General features: G+C 38.3%; 1 protein-coding gene across 8 annotated transcripts in view; it reads left to right on the top strand.

Annotated features, from left to right (window-relative positions):
• Positions 1-471: 471 nt before the first annotated feature.
• adgrb3 (adhesion G protein-coupled receptor B3) overlaps positions 472-17,660 on the top strand; it is a 106,106-nt gene continuing 88,917 nt past the window's right edge. For 2 of the 8 annotated variants that reach the window (XM_042010294.1, XM_042010296.1), the window contains exons 1-2: positions 472-951; positions 2,489-3,257. In XM_042010294.1, the coding sequence (XP_041866228.1) occupies positions 2,504-3,257 (754 nt within the window). In that variant the 5' untranslated portion in view covers positions 472-951; positions 2,489-2,503. The remainder of the gene's footprint in view (positions 952-2,488; positions 3,258-17,660) is intronic. The other 6 variants (XM_042010293.1, XM_042010291.1, XM_042010292.1 and 3 more) reach the window with 6 other exon arrangements.

The raw sequence follows: 17,660 nt of genomic DNA on the forward strand, positions 1-17,660 counted from the left end.
CCAAATACCGGCTGTCACCCATCAGGAGATCAGAAGAAAACAAACTCATCACCCAGGTTTTGTTCCTACTGATGCAGCTCTTCAGTGGTTCTTATGATCATGTTATGCTCATGCACTCCCCTGTCCTGAAAAAATGGGATTACAACAAAATTCCATGAAAATATTCCTTCTTAGAGAATGCTGCTGCTGCATAGCGCAGAGCTGTCTGAGAGGGTCCAGTTCAGGGGGGAAACCCTTTTGACTTGAATTAAGAGGAGGCTGTATTAGAAAGAAAGAAAAAAAAAAGAAAAAGGGGAGGAGGATGGCAGGGAAGAAAGTGGTGGTGGTGCCAGACGCAGCGGCAGTAAGAAGCGTACGTACGTGCTTTATCTTAGCGGCTGAGTGTGACGTGATATTGCAGCCTGCTCCTGGAGCTCTGCAAGCACCAAGCAAAGCGCGTCTATTTCTCTCTGTGTTGTAACTTACAAGCCCCCAACACCTCACATCCACCCACTACGGATTTTTTTTTCTTTTTTTTCCTCTCGTATTTCCAGACCACAGGGGTAACGCGACTTACAGGAGAAATCAGTGGGAAAACAGAGACGCGGAGTCTGCCAATTTAATTTATGGTAATACTGTAAGAATAGCTCGGTTCTCATCACTCCAAGAATTTCTTCCCCCTCTCTGTCCCTCTTGGTCTTTCTCTCTCCGTCTGTGTCTCTTGCTCGGTGGCTGTCGTGTGTTGTTGCGCTGTGTTCTGATGGGAAAAACCCAGAAGAAAAAGACGGTGGGGGATATGAGCGGGCAGATCGGAGTGTAACGCATTTTATTTCCATTTTCATTGAACCATCTTGTTGCGCCGGACTTCTATTGTGGAGAATGGGGACTATTGATTCACTGGAGGGCTGCAGAATTTATTTATAAAGGATGTGGTCAATGTTGGGAAAATAGCCATAGCTTCCGCAGTGTAAGGTAAGATGTTTTTAATTCTCATTATTTTGATTATTATCAATGATGCACAAGTCTTTTGAAAAAGCCAATTTTCATGTGTCATCTCTCAGTTAAAGTTTAGCCTTCTCTTGTTAAATATTTGCCCCGTCTATTCATCACGAAGGCTTTCGTGCGTTGATCCGCTCGCATTAGTCTGGGATGCTTAACAGATGATTTTTAAGAGCTGATCTCTCTCTTAAGAGGCAAAAATCACTTTAAAGTACCGAGCGTTGAACTGACACCGCATGAGATGTAGCCCCTACGTGTCTCTATATTCATATTTCCTCTCGAGACAAAATTGCTCATGGATGCCCGGCAATAAAAATCAGATTCTCTTGACGAGCGATTTCTCGTCTCCAGAATACTGATTTTTGGTGTAGCCCTGGTCATGAATCTTGCGGGAAGGTTGTGGGATCATATGGATTTACATATCGCTGCAAAAGCTGATCCAACTCTGCGCCGTTTCCACAAATCCTCACATGACACATATTTATTCCAGTGTGGTGTGACGGGCAGGTTTTCACCATTCAAAAAAGAAGTTGAAGACCGCAAACGTGTTTATTCTCAGAAAACTGTTCCCTACAGCCTACTTTGGATTTGGACGCCTACACACACATACGCAAACACATACACATTTTGAGACGCGCACACACGTGCGCGTTCTGCTGTGACACTGCTCACAGCTGCATTGCCTGTAGGATTAAAGCAATCAGGACATCGCATTGCATTCTCTCCCTCTCTCTCCATCTCCCTCTCCCTCTTTCTCTCAAACACGAGCACAGTTGGAGGCGCGCGCGCACGGGCGCAAACACACACAGACACACGTTCAAACACTAGCTCTTTATCAAATTGCATTACCAAATATGTCAAGCCATGAATTTTGGGAGACAGGCAGGGTCGTGCAGTGGACTGAAAGCGCACATGAGGACAAAGTGACCATATGGGAAGCGCGCAGAAATGCGTTTTAACGTGTAAATTTGTCTTCTCCCATATTTATCCGACTGTCCTGTGAAGTAACAGCCTAATTCGAAAGAGCACAGTTTGATTTGAAAAGATCCTGGTGACTGCGTAAAATGAACCACGCATCCCACAACTCGCCAGGGCTGCGCCGACTTGCACGCCAATAATCCACTGTTTGTCTTTCTGATGTCAGATATTCTAAATAGCTACATTTGAATATCTCCTGGGATTGTGCCATTCCAAATATGACCCAATTGATAATGTCTAAATGACTCACATTATTGCGCCCACCTCCCACAATAAAATAAATTAATTAATAAGCCCAAAAGCAGCCACAAGGTGGCAATGTTTGCACAAAGTATAGTGAGAAAGTAGGCAGGATGGGGCCACAAAAGACATGTTGCTGAGGTTAATGTGTCTCCCACCCTCTTTCCAGTGCAGGACTTTGAAAGAACCATGTGAAGCACATCAGTCAGACCTGATAGAGATAACCTATCGTGCTTCTCATGTGCTTTGCTTTAACATTCCTTTGCATAATCATCTTCATCTCTCCTTGCAGGCCAAATGACATAGGATGAAGGCTGTTCGAAACCTGTTGATTTATATATTTTCCACCTATCTTCTGGTTATGTTTGGATTAACTGGTGCCCAAGATTATTGGTGTTCCACTCTGGTCAAGGGGGTCATTTATGGATCATATTCAGTGACTGAAATGTTTCCCAAGAACTACACAAACTGTACATGGACGCTGGAGAACCCAGACCCTACCAAATACAGCATCTACCTTAAGCTATACAAGCGAGACCTGAGCTGCTCTGAATATTCTCTGCTTGCTTATCAGTTTGATCATTACTCACATGAGAAGATTAACGAATTGTTGAAAGTGAATGAGTCTATAGTGTATCTCTGTGATTCAAAGAATAACTACATATTTTTGCTGTATGACAAGAATTTTGCTCAACTGCGGAGAGTTTTCCCTTATGATTATAATGGATTGACGCCACAGAAGCTGGATGAGGAGGAGAAGTCTATTGTGGAGTTTCTGGTGTTTAATAAGGCAAGCCCTAGCCAGTTTGGGTGTCAAGTGCTTTGTACATGGCTGGAAAACTGCCTGAAACTAGAGAAAGGGACAGTGGAAACATGTGGGATCGTCTACACAAAATGCACATGTCCTCAGCATTTAGGCGATGGAGAATCAGAGAGCATGCTCATGCTCAACAACGTGGTTTTACCTTTAAATCCACAAACGGAGGGTTGCCTGTCACCTCAACTACAAGCCGGGCAGATCTGCAATCTGAGCGCGGAAGTGAAGCGACCCCCTAAAGAAGGTGAGTATCCTGTCATCTTCCTCCTTTTGCTGAGCTAGCTGTAGATTTAATGAGCTCTACTGTCTGCATAGATAAGATAGTAAACATGTCAATGAAATGTGCACGCCTGTCACTCCTTCCTCTGCCCTAAATGCATGTTTGAAGTGTGATGGCCCATGAAACAAAGAGCACACATAGATATGTGGACTGCAGTTGGCTCTGAATTGTGTCAACTTCAGGAACAAAGCTGCCAGAGGAGTTGGGTGTAGTAAAGACCACACCAGCACAAAGCAAACCACCCAAAGGGGGTCTCTCATTTGGTTGGACTGAATTCAAAATGCACTATCATTGCTGTAAATTTAAAATGGCTGTTTTTGTGCACATCAGCACAGAGTTAAAATGGCTGCAAATCCAAAAGATAGTTTTGTGTGCATGTTTATACATTTATGTCAATGTCATCCATACAAAGACCAGCAATGGTATATGGACACATTTAATTTTTAACCGGTGTTTATGCCACACAATTGGCACCCACTGTTCAAACAAAGCAGCATTTAAAATTTGTGGGTAAGATGAAATTCTTTAGTGCTGCAAAAATTCCATAATTAAACATGCTTAAATAATTTGATCAAAGATTAGTAATGTCAGAGCTGTTCTCTGATAATGCTACGTGTTCCGTGTTGCCATAGAGCAATGCAACGTCTTTTTACTGTATGTTGGAAATGAGCAATAACTACATGTAGTCAAAGGCTGACAGAAGGGAATCATGGGAGCCGTGCACTGTTCACACATGCACAAATGCACAAGCAAAACAAGATTACATCCACAAACTCATAAGTAGACAAGTACAGAAACAGTCAATAAGAAACCTGTTTGATAAAGATCATAATGAGTCTGAGCTTTAGCGTTACCAGTTAGCAGGGGGAGCTTTGGTAGTTAACACATGTAGGTGACATTTTGTTGTTGTTGTTTTTTATTTATTTTTTTTTTTTGTTTTGTTTTTTTTTTCACTGCTGAGAAAGCCCCTCTAGACTAGCTTGTGTTTTAACAGATAGCTGAGGAATTTGCTGCATACTTCAATGAGGTGGGGAGCATTTACTATGAGACACAAAGGAGGGACATTCATCACTGTATAGTGAACTGAAAATAAAGAGTCAACATTTTAGATTTTGAGTGGAAAAACACTTAGTAGGTACATTATGGAACGTACAGATACAGCATCCTGGATAGCAGATTGTAGCTTTCTAATCAAAAAGAAGAGGTGACTATTGATTGATACAGTTCAGCGGTTTAGTCTTTCTGCCACAACCTGAATTACATTTTACCGTAGGCATGTTTTTGAAATGCACTAAGTCAGATTTCATGGAGAAATATTGCATTGTAATACTACTATAAGCTACTCCAGCTCCCCATTTTCACATGAAGCATCAGGGTTGGATGATGAGTCCATTTTGAGTACCATTCACCTTCATCACCACTAGAGCCCCTTAAGCAATAATGCTTAGAATATTTGATGCAAATTACCTTTACAGTTTAGCCTACAATATGGTAGTGTGTACAGTAGAACCAAGTATGACTCAGCTGTCCACTCTGTCAGATAATTTAATCTTTTAGTGAATCTCATATCCATATCAAAAATACTACTAGGAAGCATTATACTTATTTTCACAGAAAATTCTCTGCACCAAAATAACATTTCATTTTTTTCTATCAGCATGTTAATAACAGCTTAAGAGCACAGCTTATTTTTTTTTTCCTCTCAAAAGATTTTCTACCAGCTTCTATTTATAGTGTAGGTTGATGGGAGGTTTTAATAAATCCGTTTTCATCTGGATAACGGGGAGATCACCATTGGGTTTAAAAGAGCGCTGTGTTTCCATCATGGTGACAGGGTGGGTGTTTCTGATGAAGAGTAAAGCATTACAAACAGTCGACAAGAGCTCCATTTGATAAAAATCGCACATCTTTGATCTTCTCAGTTCCTGCAAGAGCATGGCTTTGGAGCACATCAAAGAACAGCAGGGCTGGAGGTTGTACACTCCAACCACACCACTGAGCAGGGTACTGCGTAAACTGAGGAGGAAAGCTGAAGGGTTAAAGCTTTTAACTATTTAAGGTGATTATTCAGACAGAAGACAGGCTGCATTGCTTGATATTGTGGTATTTTGAAAACCACAGTGACACAATAAAATCCAGATGTACTACTTGGGTGACTCATTTATGCAGTTTTATTTTTACCTCGGTCTCCCATTTCATGAATAAAAAGTTGTAAGAGGAGGCAACACAGTGGCACAGTGGCACTCACAGCAAGGCAGATTAAATTCTCCATCTTTTTTTTTCTTGGGTGTTCTCTGTTTGTGTGGTTTCCCTCCCACGTCCCTCACAATCAAAATCAAGCAGGCTGATGACTCTTAGCTGCTCAGAGGTGAATGAGTAACTGCCTGTTTTCTCTGATGTTTTCCCCCCCCCCTTCCTTCTTTTCAACCCAATGAATGCTTAGACCGACTACAGCTCTGTCTGTATTTTCGGAGAACATTAATAAATACCAAGTAAAAGCTAGCCACAGAACAGTTTTCAGATTTTCCATCATGACACGAATTATCACAAGAGCATGAAGAGACATACAGTGCCTCTTACTGGCCTACAGAGAGGGTAGACCTTTGTGACCTTGGCTCCAGGAAAAAAAAAGAATTAAAAAAAGCATCTTTTTAAAGGATTGCCTTGTTTTACAACTGAATTCATGTCATCTGCCTTTGCCTAAAGAAAAATGTCTGACTCTGTCTCATTTGGTTAGAATTTGGCAGTTTTTAAGGATCGGGGTCAAGGAGTGTCATTGTTTGAGAAGAACGTGCTGTGTCGCATGTCCTCCACGGTGTTCACGTTTAATAAAAACTCAAACAGTGACAGACATGATCGGTCAGGATTCCTGATGTGAAGCCTTAATGGAACCAAGAACTGCAAGAGTTTTGATTCCTGACATTATTGTACTCCATAATTACATTTACCAGTGCATTTGTTTTTAAATGAAAAGGGCAATCTGAGTTTTCTCATCCAAACATTATTTTGACTGTGGGAAATGAATGCACCCAACTGTAGTTCCTATGTCTATGAGATTAAATACTAGGCCAAAGGGGGAAAAAAAAGAATGACAGAAAGCTGCTCTCTGGAGCTGTGGGTTTATAATTTGTTTCAAACTGGATGATGCAACAAAAGAAGTAAAACTCGCAAAATATTCAGATGAATATTTTATGAGTCCACAAATTGGGTCTCCTAATTCTTTGTTAGTACAATAAGTAGGCTAGAAATGACTCTGACGTAAGCTTTCAGTCCTCATCCTCTGATACCACTTGAGAGAAAACTTCATGTTCATTCTTTATTACACACATAAAATAAAATGAATTATTTGGGAATTTCTAGTTTTCATTCACCAATGGAAAGCCAACCAGTGCTGAATCAAAAGAGGGAGTCAAATTTGACATTTCAGAGAAAACACCAAGACTTCACGCAGATGCTTATTTGATCATTATAGCTTCTGACGACAGAGGCAATGTGCCATGTGGAAAATGACAATGGGGTTTATTGGCAAATGAAATGTGTGTGAAGCGTTATGATGCACTGTCACCCGCCAAAGTCCTGAGCACTGCAGCAGCGAGGCTGAGCTGCCTCACATAGTGAGGCCTTTTATTCACTTTGGATCTCAGTCAAGTCACTCAGTAGTCACACTGCATTATGCTCAGCCCCATTGTTCAGTACACTTAGAGGCCATTTTAGTTCCAATTCAGTGAAGGAGAGAGCTCAGATCAACAGCCCTAAATCTGTTTTGTCTGAGGCATATATTATTTGTCATTAGTTAAGGCAAATGTCTAGAATATTCCATGTCCTAATTCCACCCTAAAATCCTCAATTAGTGGAGCATTTAGCTCCAGTGTAAACAGTGTTCGTATTTTAAGGTTTTGGATTGTCAAGTTCAGTTTATTTGCCCTGAATATATGTTTACAGATTCATATACTTTCCTGAGGCTGCTGCACTGGGATAGAACTGCTCAGAAAAGTTGTTGGGGGATGACAAGGGCAATACAAGAACTTTATAGATTGAAGAACCCTAAAGAATCAGCGTGAAAGTGGCCTATTAAAAAAAAGATGATGTGGAGTGTGGAATGACTGCATGCTATGCTTTAATCAGTTACACAGTTTTGAGTCAATTCCAGTGGGATTTGTGAAACATACAGGAAACGGCTGAAATGAGGTCAAACATCACACCCAAAATTACTTCAAGATTCACAAGACTGATTCCTTGGCAAAAAAAATGGAGTCTGGAGGTATATGAGCAGTTTTTTTTTTTCTCTCTCTCTGTGCCTGACATAAAAATACACATCTAAAATGCACATATTTTTCAAATGGATTTCATGACTATTTTTGGATGTAAAAAATCACAAGGTTCTAAGAGTGACTCCTCAGTCATACAACACAGTGACACTGAACCACAAAACCTGTTGTCGTGTTTTAATGTCTACTCAAACCACTCACACTGTCACATGGATGCAAATGGCTTCTTTGGAAGCACAAAGAGCTTCAATTTTCCAGCTATTGCAAATGGATGACACAGTAAAGCATGGGATCCACCACATGAGGCCTCAAGTATAACAAAGATTAAATTGATAAGTGTGTGCTGAAAGGTCCTGAAAACCCCATTTTTCACAGCTAGCTTTGTATAACCAATAAAAGAAGGGTCCGAAAAAAGCTGTGCAATTTATGGCAAGGTTAATTCCATTTAGATTTTTTAAACAGACTTCAATTTTAAAAGCTGATCTTACATTGTCTTGTTGACCTGGTTAAGGAACAGATTTAACATGTAATTGGATAATTTTCAGTATTTTAAAAGCATTAACTATGAATTCAGACCGTCTGAATACAGTGCCAGAATTTCTAACTGTTGGCTTAGCTGTGCTTCTAACAGTAATAACCTGATTGTGAGTTGTATGCAGATCAGCTCTGAACATTTTTATTCATTTGACATGGATTGCTGATCTCAGTCTTGAGGCTGTATTTCAGCAGCATGACAACTAGAAACGGTAATGTTAACTTTCCAGTATAAATGCAAACTATTCTAACAATGCAAACTGTCTCACAGTGAATTAAAAGACTTGTGTTGTGAGAACTAAGCTGCAGATGCGATGCCATTAAATACCAAAAGTCAATGAGTAAACCTGGAATATCAATTCAAAAACTGGGGATAATATTTACAGAGTGAGACTATTGAAAAAGTATCACATTATAATATAACTAGTTATATTTAATATTTAAATGCCTCTATTACATGGAGTCTGGGTAATAAATAAATAGGCAAGGAAAACCTTTTTTTCCCCCAAAAGGTATACATTTATTCTTCCTGTATTCTTTTTGTTAAAGGCTTCTAGTTTGATGAGAATCTTTGGTTTCCTTACTGCATTTTGAAATATGTCCACAGTTTTTGAAATATGCTTATACTGTGATTATGTCTGGGGACTTTGAGGGTTGTTGCACAACCTTGAGCATGCAGCTCTGTGAATCATTAGGTGTATAATATTCAGTCTTAAAAAGCCATTCTCAGTTTGTTTGTTTTTTTTAAGCATGTGTTTGATTCTAGGATTTGCTTGTATTTAAGTCCAGGCTCATCTCTATCAGTGAAATTTTGCTTGTGTCCCTGACCTAAAATCAATTATCAATCAGCCTCTTATTTTACATTATGTTACAGGAGACTTTTTATATTTTTTCATGAAATCGTCCCTCGTTTTTCCTCCAAAGCTTTGCTTTCGTCATGATCGCCACAGCGAACAGGACTGGTTTTTAAAGTTTACGAAGTCTAAAAACAGATTAAAGAAACGTTTTCCTGGGAGACTCTTCCTTGAAAATCAGATTTGTGAAGGAGCTGCTGCACAGTAAATAAACACACCACCAATCCAGTCAAATTCTGCTGTCAAATAATCTGACAAGTATAAGGACTTCCTAAAAAGTTTTCTTGTCTTAGACTTCAGATTGACTAAAATAACACTATGTCTTGACACCATGTCTTAACAGCATTACAAAGGAAAAGGTGCATGAAATGCTAAGCCATTATCCCCTAGTCTTATTCTATTTTGTGAGCAATAATTCTTTAAATATTTTGATTTATATTTTCTATATATTTATATTTATATTATATTTATAGTTTCTTAAAGGATCCTATGATTTCCAATCACTGGGACAAAGTTTAAGGAACCAGTATTTAAAAAGATTTCAAATTTGTGACCTCTCACAATAATGACAATGAATAAGCCAAAGTTTATCCTGCATTCAGCTGTGAGTAAGGTTTAAACCTGCATTTTTTTATTTGAGCATGAATCCAGGATTATTTTCCAACACTTCCCTTTACAGCCTTCAGTAAACACAATTGTAAAAAAAAGAAGGAATTGTAACAGTTGTTGCCTATAATAATGTCACATTACAGCAGGATTTGTAATCAGAGTAATGGGTTATGTAATGTTGCATCTAATCCTGTGAAGCAAGGCGGCAACACCTCTTGTCCTAAAAGCTGCAGCGCTTAACCTGTAAAATCCTGCATGAGCAATGAGGAAATGTGCATGTCTGATTTATTAGTGCGAATGTCTCACCTGTATGCATCTTTCAAGTGATGAATTCCAAACCGTCATAGATTTGTGTGCCTGTATATCCAAACTGCACCAGCTCCAGCAACTACCCACAAATCACTGTAGAAATGTCACAGATTTGCCTGTTTAGCATTCAAGCTCTTGTCCAACTCTTTCAGCTTAGTAACAAAGTAACAAATAATAGGCAACAACCAGCTTTGCAGTAAAAAATGTTGAATTGGCTCGATTGTTTTTTAATCCTCTAATTTTCCTCCATTTTTATATACGTTTTATAGCTCTGAACAAAGAGGCATCTGCACAGCGGCAAGCATTTAAAGTTGAGGTTATGTCAATGAAAACGATCGTAGGCAATGCATAAAGTGAGGTCTCGGGTAAAACACTATTTGTTACAGACCTTTTCACCTTAACTCTGCCACTCCAGCTAATTTTACATTGCACCATAACCATATGGAACACTGCTGTGCAGTCAGTCTAGGCTTAATGCTTGTATGGCTGAAGTTGATGTTTCTTTCTTCTTTTTTTTTTCTTTTTTCTTGTCAGAGACACCTAACAGTTTGAGACTGCGCTGTTTCATTACCCCCACGACAACACATAATTGTCATGGGAGCATTTCCATTTATAAGGCATGTCTTCCTTTGACATCACAGCGCATCCAGTCTCTATTTTGCAATTTATGAGTAAATGATAAGCAGACCTTATGAATCAAAGGCGTAGCCACTGTTGTGATCTTTTTACTTTGACTTCAAAAAGATCTCTGTATGAATGCAAACATAAAAAGTAATGAATGCAAAAACAACTGGCACATCTTATTATACAAATTAGATTTCTTTTTTGCCAACATATACATAAACCAGAGAAATGAGTTCTTATTTCCTTCTGTAACACCAGTAAATAGTCCAACCGTCTTACTCAGGAAAGAAGAGGGAGCACTATGAGCTTGAGTTCATTATATGTAACCACAACTTGGTGTGAAATGAAAGTTTGAGATTTTTGCTTCACAGAAGTTAGAAATAATTCAACTCATGGTAAAAAAAAAAAAAAAAAAAAAAGATTTCGACAACCACAATTGTGATTCTCATATGACAAATTTCTTTACAGTGTTAAATTGTTCCAAGTGAGCTTCAGCAAATTTGCTCTTGGAGAAAAACATGACCAAGATTCATGTGAGTCTGCTGCAGCTTTGCCCCACAGCTCTTAGGGCGAGTCTTTGAAGCTCTTTGTGTGGATAAACACTGTCAAATGGCTTCAACATCTTTTTTTTCTTTCCTTTTTTTTTTTTTAAAGCGAGAAAAGTATTGTGTAGGGTGGCAAAATGTGGTGTATTTTATCAAGCTCTTATTGTGCCGAGCTAGAGATTTTAATGTGAATTATGCACTGCTTTCAGCCTCTCAGCTGCATGGCTTCTGCATTTCAACCCAGTTAGTTTTGGCCTGTCACTGGATGGCTATTTCAGCCCACAGAGGAGAGGCATTTGCATAAACATCCACCCACAAAACCTGGCAAATGAGTCTGCCATTCAAAAACACTGTCTATGTGGTAAAGTAGAGGCAAAAATCCAATTTTTTTTTCTCAGGGGGCTTCTGTTGCTGCATACACTGGCAGCCTCTCTGCAGGGTATGGAAAGTGCCCTCATGTAGCTGTAATGGATGCTGCTTTTAAACTTACATGGTATACTGCAACCTTAGGCAGCATAATAGGCACTGTGTCTACAAATTCCCCAATAAAAATGCATCAAGAATATAAAAGGAGTTTGTTTTATTATCATTGTGGCAACAACATGTATGAGCATATTTAAATATAATGAAACATCTATTGATACATGCAACTTGAAGAAGTTTGTCCAGAATGGATTTTTTATGGTTTAAGGATTCAGTCCTTAGATCCCAAAGTTTTTGTCTCCTTAATGACTGAGCTAATAAGGAAATCTAAGCTGATTTGTCAGTGGGAGGAAATTCAGGCTACGTGCATGACCAAAAATCCTGCACCTGCCTCTACATGCTACACACAATTTCAACTGGGTGCCCTATTTTATACATAAATCCAGCTAGACTTCTTTTTTTTTTTTTTTTTTTTTTTTTTTGCCTTTAGAGAAATTTCTTGTGCCTCTTAGGAAAGAAGACAAGAGCCTTAAAGATTACATTAGATGTGGTGCAGATTGGAAAAATTAATTTGTTCTGTAGGAGATGTTAAACAGATGTAAATAAGACAACAAACACTGCATGATAATGTACTCTCTAACAAGAACAATGAAATTTCTTCCTCTGGCTACGTCAGTTTTCAGGCAAAATCTACAGGAAGTGTGCATTATGTCAAAAGTATTTTACACTTAACTTAAAAAGGGTTACAAGGTAAATAAAACAGCATAATAATTGCTGGGATTATTGACATATTCCAGATTATTTCAGTTGCATATTGCGACGATAAAGAGAAAGAAAGAAAGAAAGAAAGAAAGAAAGAAAGAAAGAAAGAAAGAAAGAAAGAAAGAAAGAAAAAAAATTGGATTTGCAGGTAAAATTGTGTCTTTGTTTAAATTGAGTGCATGATTGGTTCGGTATTTTTACCTTTTATTCACTATCTGTCACGAATTCAACATTATTCAGAGTAGTCTTTCAAATGGCAGCGTTTCAAGATGAGAAATTTCAGAAACAGCCATCACTAACCAAGACAGCTGACATGTGCTTGCACTGCCTGCATGTTTCCATGGAGCACTGTGGCTATTCAAACCCTTCATTGTAAGGATAGTTGTTATGTAACATAATACAAGATCAAAAATCATCTCTATGCACCAAATTAGCAGTTTATCTACAGCTTTCTGTCCTTGGTGAGGAAGAAGCAACAGTGAATCTCTGTGCATAGGCTAATGCCATGATTTTATGATACTGTTAGTAGGTCAATAAGAAACATTTAATTTAACACTTTATAATTCTCCATTAATCTTAAAACTGTGTTAAAATGTGTGTTATGTTTAAATTTCTTTAATGTCAGAAAGTTCAAATAAATAAATCAATGAAAAGAATATGTCATTATACTTACAGTCTAACATTTGTTCTGTGCCTCAGTCTTGAAAACAATTGAAAATGAAAGGATGGTCATTATTTCCTTGACTTCAGGGTTTCTTATCAGTGACACTGAGATCCAGATTTTCTTCCTGAGTAGAATAACAAGCTTTAAGTAAAAGTAATTGATTGTTGTCTGCCAGTCTGGACCTACTCATTTTTGGCATATTGAGACTGCGAACAAAACAGTTGATTAAATTTCACATAGAAACTTAATTTACAAGTCAAATTTCAACCAGATTCATTGCTGTGCAGATATCAGATTAAAGTAGAAATCCATGTGTGTCATAGCCAGCCTGTTTAAATCAGTTTTCAAGCTGTCCTTCTGTATTCTAGCTAACTAATACACAACACGCATGTCACATTCAGAGCATTGTTAGCCTGCCAGCATTGCTGCACATCTTTAACTCATCTGTCACTGATGCTGTCTGGTGCAGTAACAGAGTTCTGCACCACAACTACATATTGCTATGGCATGTAGGGAAAGAGGTGCCAGCAGTATGTCAGCTTGGGTCTGGCCTGCCAGTTAATACATCTACTCTTTTCTAAGCCCTTATTATGACAATTAGTGTAAATGTCTCTATAATATCTTAACAAACAATTCTGCATCAGTTTTTACAAAAACAGTGTGAACAGTTGTATGCCAGTTGTTGTTCGCTATAGCAGCTGTAACTATAGTCAATTACTGTCATTTAAGTTATCAGTCAAGATAATGTTACCTGTTAGCAAGTAAAGTGATGGCTGTAATGTTATCGGTTAGAAGGTAACATTACCATTAAGTACAAAAAAAAAAGTTAAATAAATGTGATTAGGAAACATGAACTTGTAAAACACTTTATAACCAGGTTACGTCAGCTGGATCTTCAATTTAATTTGTAGTGAAGATAATCCAGCCTTCTTCACAATGTCATCTTTAAGGGACTACTGGTAAGTAGTGATAACTTATTCAGAAACTAAATAGTATAATAATCATGACCTTAGAAGGAACTATTCAAAATTTATGTTATTCAAAAGTAAATCCTATATCTTAAACTAATTAATGCAGGATCTTTGTGCGTATTGTGTAGTTATTTCCAATTAAATACAGCAGTCTGCAGTTCAGGTTTATTAAGAAACTACTCATTTATGATTTATTCATTCTCAAGCTGTGACTGATCATTTGAGAGTTTATGCTTTGTATTGTGTTTTATTATTATAGTTAAATTAATGTGAACAGCAGTTGTAGATACAAATCAATGACCTTTGGCATGACTCTCTAACATTGCTGCATCATCAAGAAATCACACTACTCCTGTTATTGGATTTCAGTTTAAACATGGCTCATTTCAACCCACTGAAATAAACGGCCTGTGCTTCCCTGAGGACTGCCTGTCTTCAAACATTAACTTCAATCTGCGAATTACTCAAATATCTACCATTCTTTAAATCATACAAAAAAAGTTATGAGAATTTAATACCCTCTTTTTGAAGCAACTCTAGTTAAGTTTGTGGACCTTAAAACTCTGTGATTCTGACTCATTTTAATATACCCTAGTCTTTTTTTTCCTGACCATGAAAGCGTCCTGTACTTCCTGGGGGGGGGGGGGGGGGGGGGTTAGATACTGTAGTTCATAACTTTGGTTTCTAGCCCAGCATGACACTATTTTGCTATAAGGTATTATGTTGCACACTAACAGCTAGATAGCAACACACTTTTGCCATTATAAACAAAGTTTATCTATAAATAAAATGCCATTAAAGCTGTAGTTAATTCCTACATTATATCTATTAAAACATGTAAAAATACTCCAGATATTAACTTTTTGCCACTGCAAACAATAACTAAAGATGCCACATTACAACTATGAGGCATTGATTCCTGTTATGATTTTATGATACAATAATATACAATATAACCATATTGTTATCACATCTGCTACACAGATGCAACCTCAGTTAGTTGTTCAGTCCCATTTCAGACTAACAAAAAGGTTTGGTCAGTTTGTGCCAATTTCATACTAAAGTCTTTGATATTTGTAGCCTTTGCAAAGGGTGTAGGCTTGTTTGTAGTTCATGACTTTAATTTATGCAACATAAATTATGTCACACATTTGTTGATTATAGAGTTTGCAAGTTCTCTCCAGGTACTGTAGCTTCCTCCTACAATCCAAAACCATGTGTGTTAGGTTAATTGGTTTTTCTAATTCACAAATTCACACAAGTAGGTGTGAGCTTGAGCAGTTGTTTGCCTCTCTGTATTTGCCCTTTAATGGACTGGCGACCTGTCAAGGGTGTACCCTGTCTCTTGCCTGGTAGAAGCTGGGATAGGCTCTATCTTGCTGGGGAGGATAAAAAAAGACAGACAGAAACAACATAGCAGATGTAAAGCAGACAATGTTATCAGAGGAAGTGAGAGGAAAGAAAGATAAAATGTACAACCAAGACACAGGACAAGAATAAACACTGGACTTGCTGGAAAGGACTTAGAGGAAAACAAGATGCAACATGGATGCCGAATTTGCTTTGTTATTGCTTTTGGCAAACAGTGAGTGATTAGCTCCCTTGTTCTTTCTTGTGTCACATTTGTTTTGCTTGGCTTTGTCAGTAAGTTTGTTGTTACGTGGGTTTATGATCATACAAATATTACAATAATAATAATTTTTCCCTCTACTCTGCAAAAAATGTATTGTGGTTGATTCCCATAATAAAACTAATAACAAATGTTTATTTATTCCAAACATTTACTTTTGTGGTTTGTATCATAGCTAAACACATTAAAACAGCAACCAGTTTATGTAATTTATCACAGATTGAAACATACAGTATATTATCATCGTTGTCTCACAGATTAAGACCAAGTTCATCACCTCAGTTCTGTTTTACACTACCATGTTAGTAAGTTCTTCTCACTTAATCTTTGATCAGATTAAACAACTTTCAAACCAAAATATTGGAAGTTTGCACCCTTGCTGTCAAAGTGCATGGCGTGGATGAGGATCCAGATGCCGGCTGACGAGGCAGAAGGCAGAACTTCTAGCTGGAATTAAGGTTTTATTTACATGAGCTGAAAACCAACACGGATGAAACAGAGGACAGGGATTGTTCTGGCAAGCCACACAACCAGTGAGCAGCAGTCCCCTCAGGCACATGAGCAGGAACCACGGGAGCCCCTTGAAAACCTGGACTCGAGTTGGATGAGGAGCGTCCCTCCCAGGACCCCCTCTGAAGTAGGAGCAAGGCTTGGCATGGGCATAGACTGCTGGAGCGCAGGACCAGAGCTGGGTGCAGACGTGAGATGCCGTAAATCTGGACGGGATTGGGTGTTTGCGTGGGCCGTGGAGCTGGAGGCGACACAGGAGACGTGTACCGTGGAGCTGGAGGCCACGCTGGAGATGTGGGCTGGGAGCTGGTGGTGACACAGGAGATGTGGGCCGTGGCGCTGGAGATAGTGGTGCAAGGCAAGGGTTTTTTGGAGCCTCGTCTCCTTCTGGCCACTTCCACAGCAGCGAGGCCTGGTTCCAGATGAAGTCCCATCAGCAAGCGCACCAGCTCACCAAAGGTGATGTTGGGAAAGCCTGCTTGGTCCAATGGGGGGCCACACCTCTGTCTCGCAATCTTGACACTTTTAATAAATTCTCTGCTAACTTACAATACATGGCCCTCTTATATATACAATGCATTGACTTTGAACGTAATTTTTCACATGCATTACATTCATATCCCTCAAAAATTTAGGTCAGAAAAAGCAACCTATTACCAATCAACTTTTTTTTTTTTTTTTTTTTTTTCATTATTGTTTATCACATTTATCAGTATATAAAAGTATGCTGTATCATTTTCTTAGATGCTGTACTAACACTTTCTGCTTAATATATTTAGTGCAATCTGTTGCTGTCTTTGCTCTTCAGGAGGTTACAAAAATTTACATGCAAAGTTTTGGGTGTGCAGGGCACAGACACAAACTAGAAGCATTCATAGAGCGCAGACCTCTGCCAAGCCAACCCCAAAAGACCCAACAGTCCACCCAATATCCCCTATATTTTCTATATTTTTAACCTTATCAATATGATCCAGGTAAAACAAGATTATCTGCCATGATGTCGTCATTTATTTATTTGCTAATGATTCTGGGCATTAATCAGATGAGTTAGAAGCTGTAATGGCAAAATTATCCCAATCTCTTAATAGTGAAGAATCCTCAAAGAAAAAAAAAAAAAAAAAAAAAAAACTCCTGGATCAAAACGGTGATCAGGACCAACCCCAAAATGTAATCACTTCTTCCTTTATTCCATTTCTGATATTTCCTGAAAATGTAATCAGAATATTTTAATAACTTTTCATATCTTTTCACAGGTATGCTGCTAACAGACAGACAAATAAACCAATACCACCAAAAACATGAAAAACATAAATAAATAATAATAACAGAAGCAGAAAAATGAATGTAAAATAAGCTCCAACAAATGAATGAGTAACAGAAATGATCAGCTCCTCTTACGACCAAGTTTAAACATCTTTGACGAAGCAGTATTCTTCTCGAGCTGCTACTAGAAGATGGCCAGTTGTGTTGTTTTATAAGGTTTTGGACATTGTTGTGCTGAATGCATGGGTCCTCTACCGGGACTGCATCAATACCAGAATGATACAGCGTAAACTTATTATTGAGCTTGAGACACAATGATTCAATATCAGACATTCGGCACTCTTTGTTGTTAGTTTAGCATTATACTATGCTTATATATGTATTGTTATATGTTAGCTGAT

This window comes from Melanotaenia boesemani, chromosome 16, assembly GCF_017639745.1.
Source record: "Melanotaenia boesemani isolate fMelBoe1 chromosome 16, fMelBoe1.pri, whole genome shotgun sequence".
NCBI classification, from domain to species: Eukaryota; Metazoa; Chordata; class Actinopteri; order Atheriniformes; family Melanotaeniidae; genus Melanotaenia; species Melanotaenia boesemani.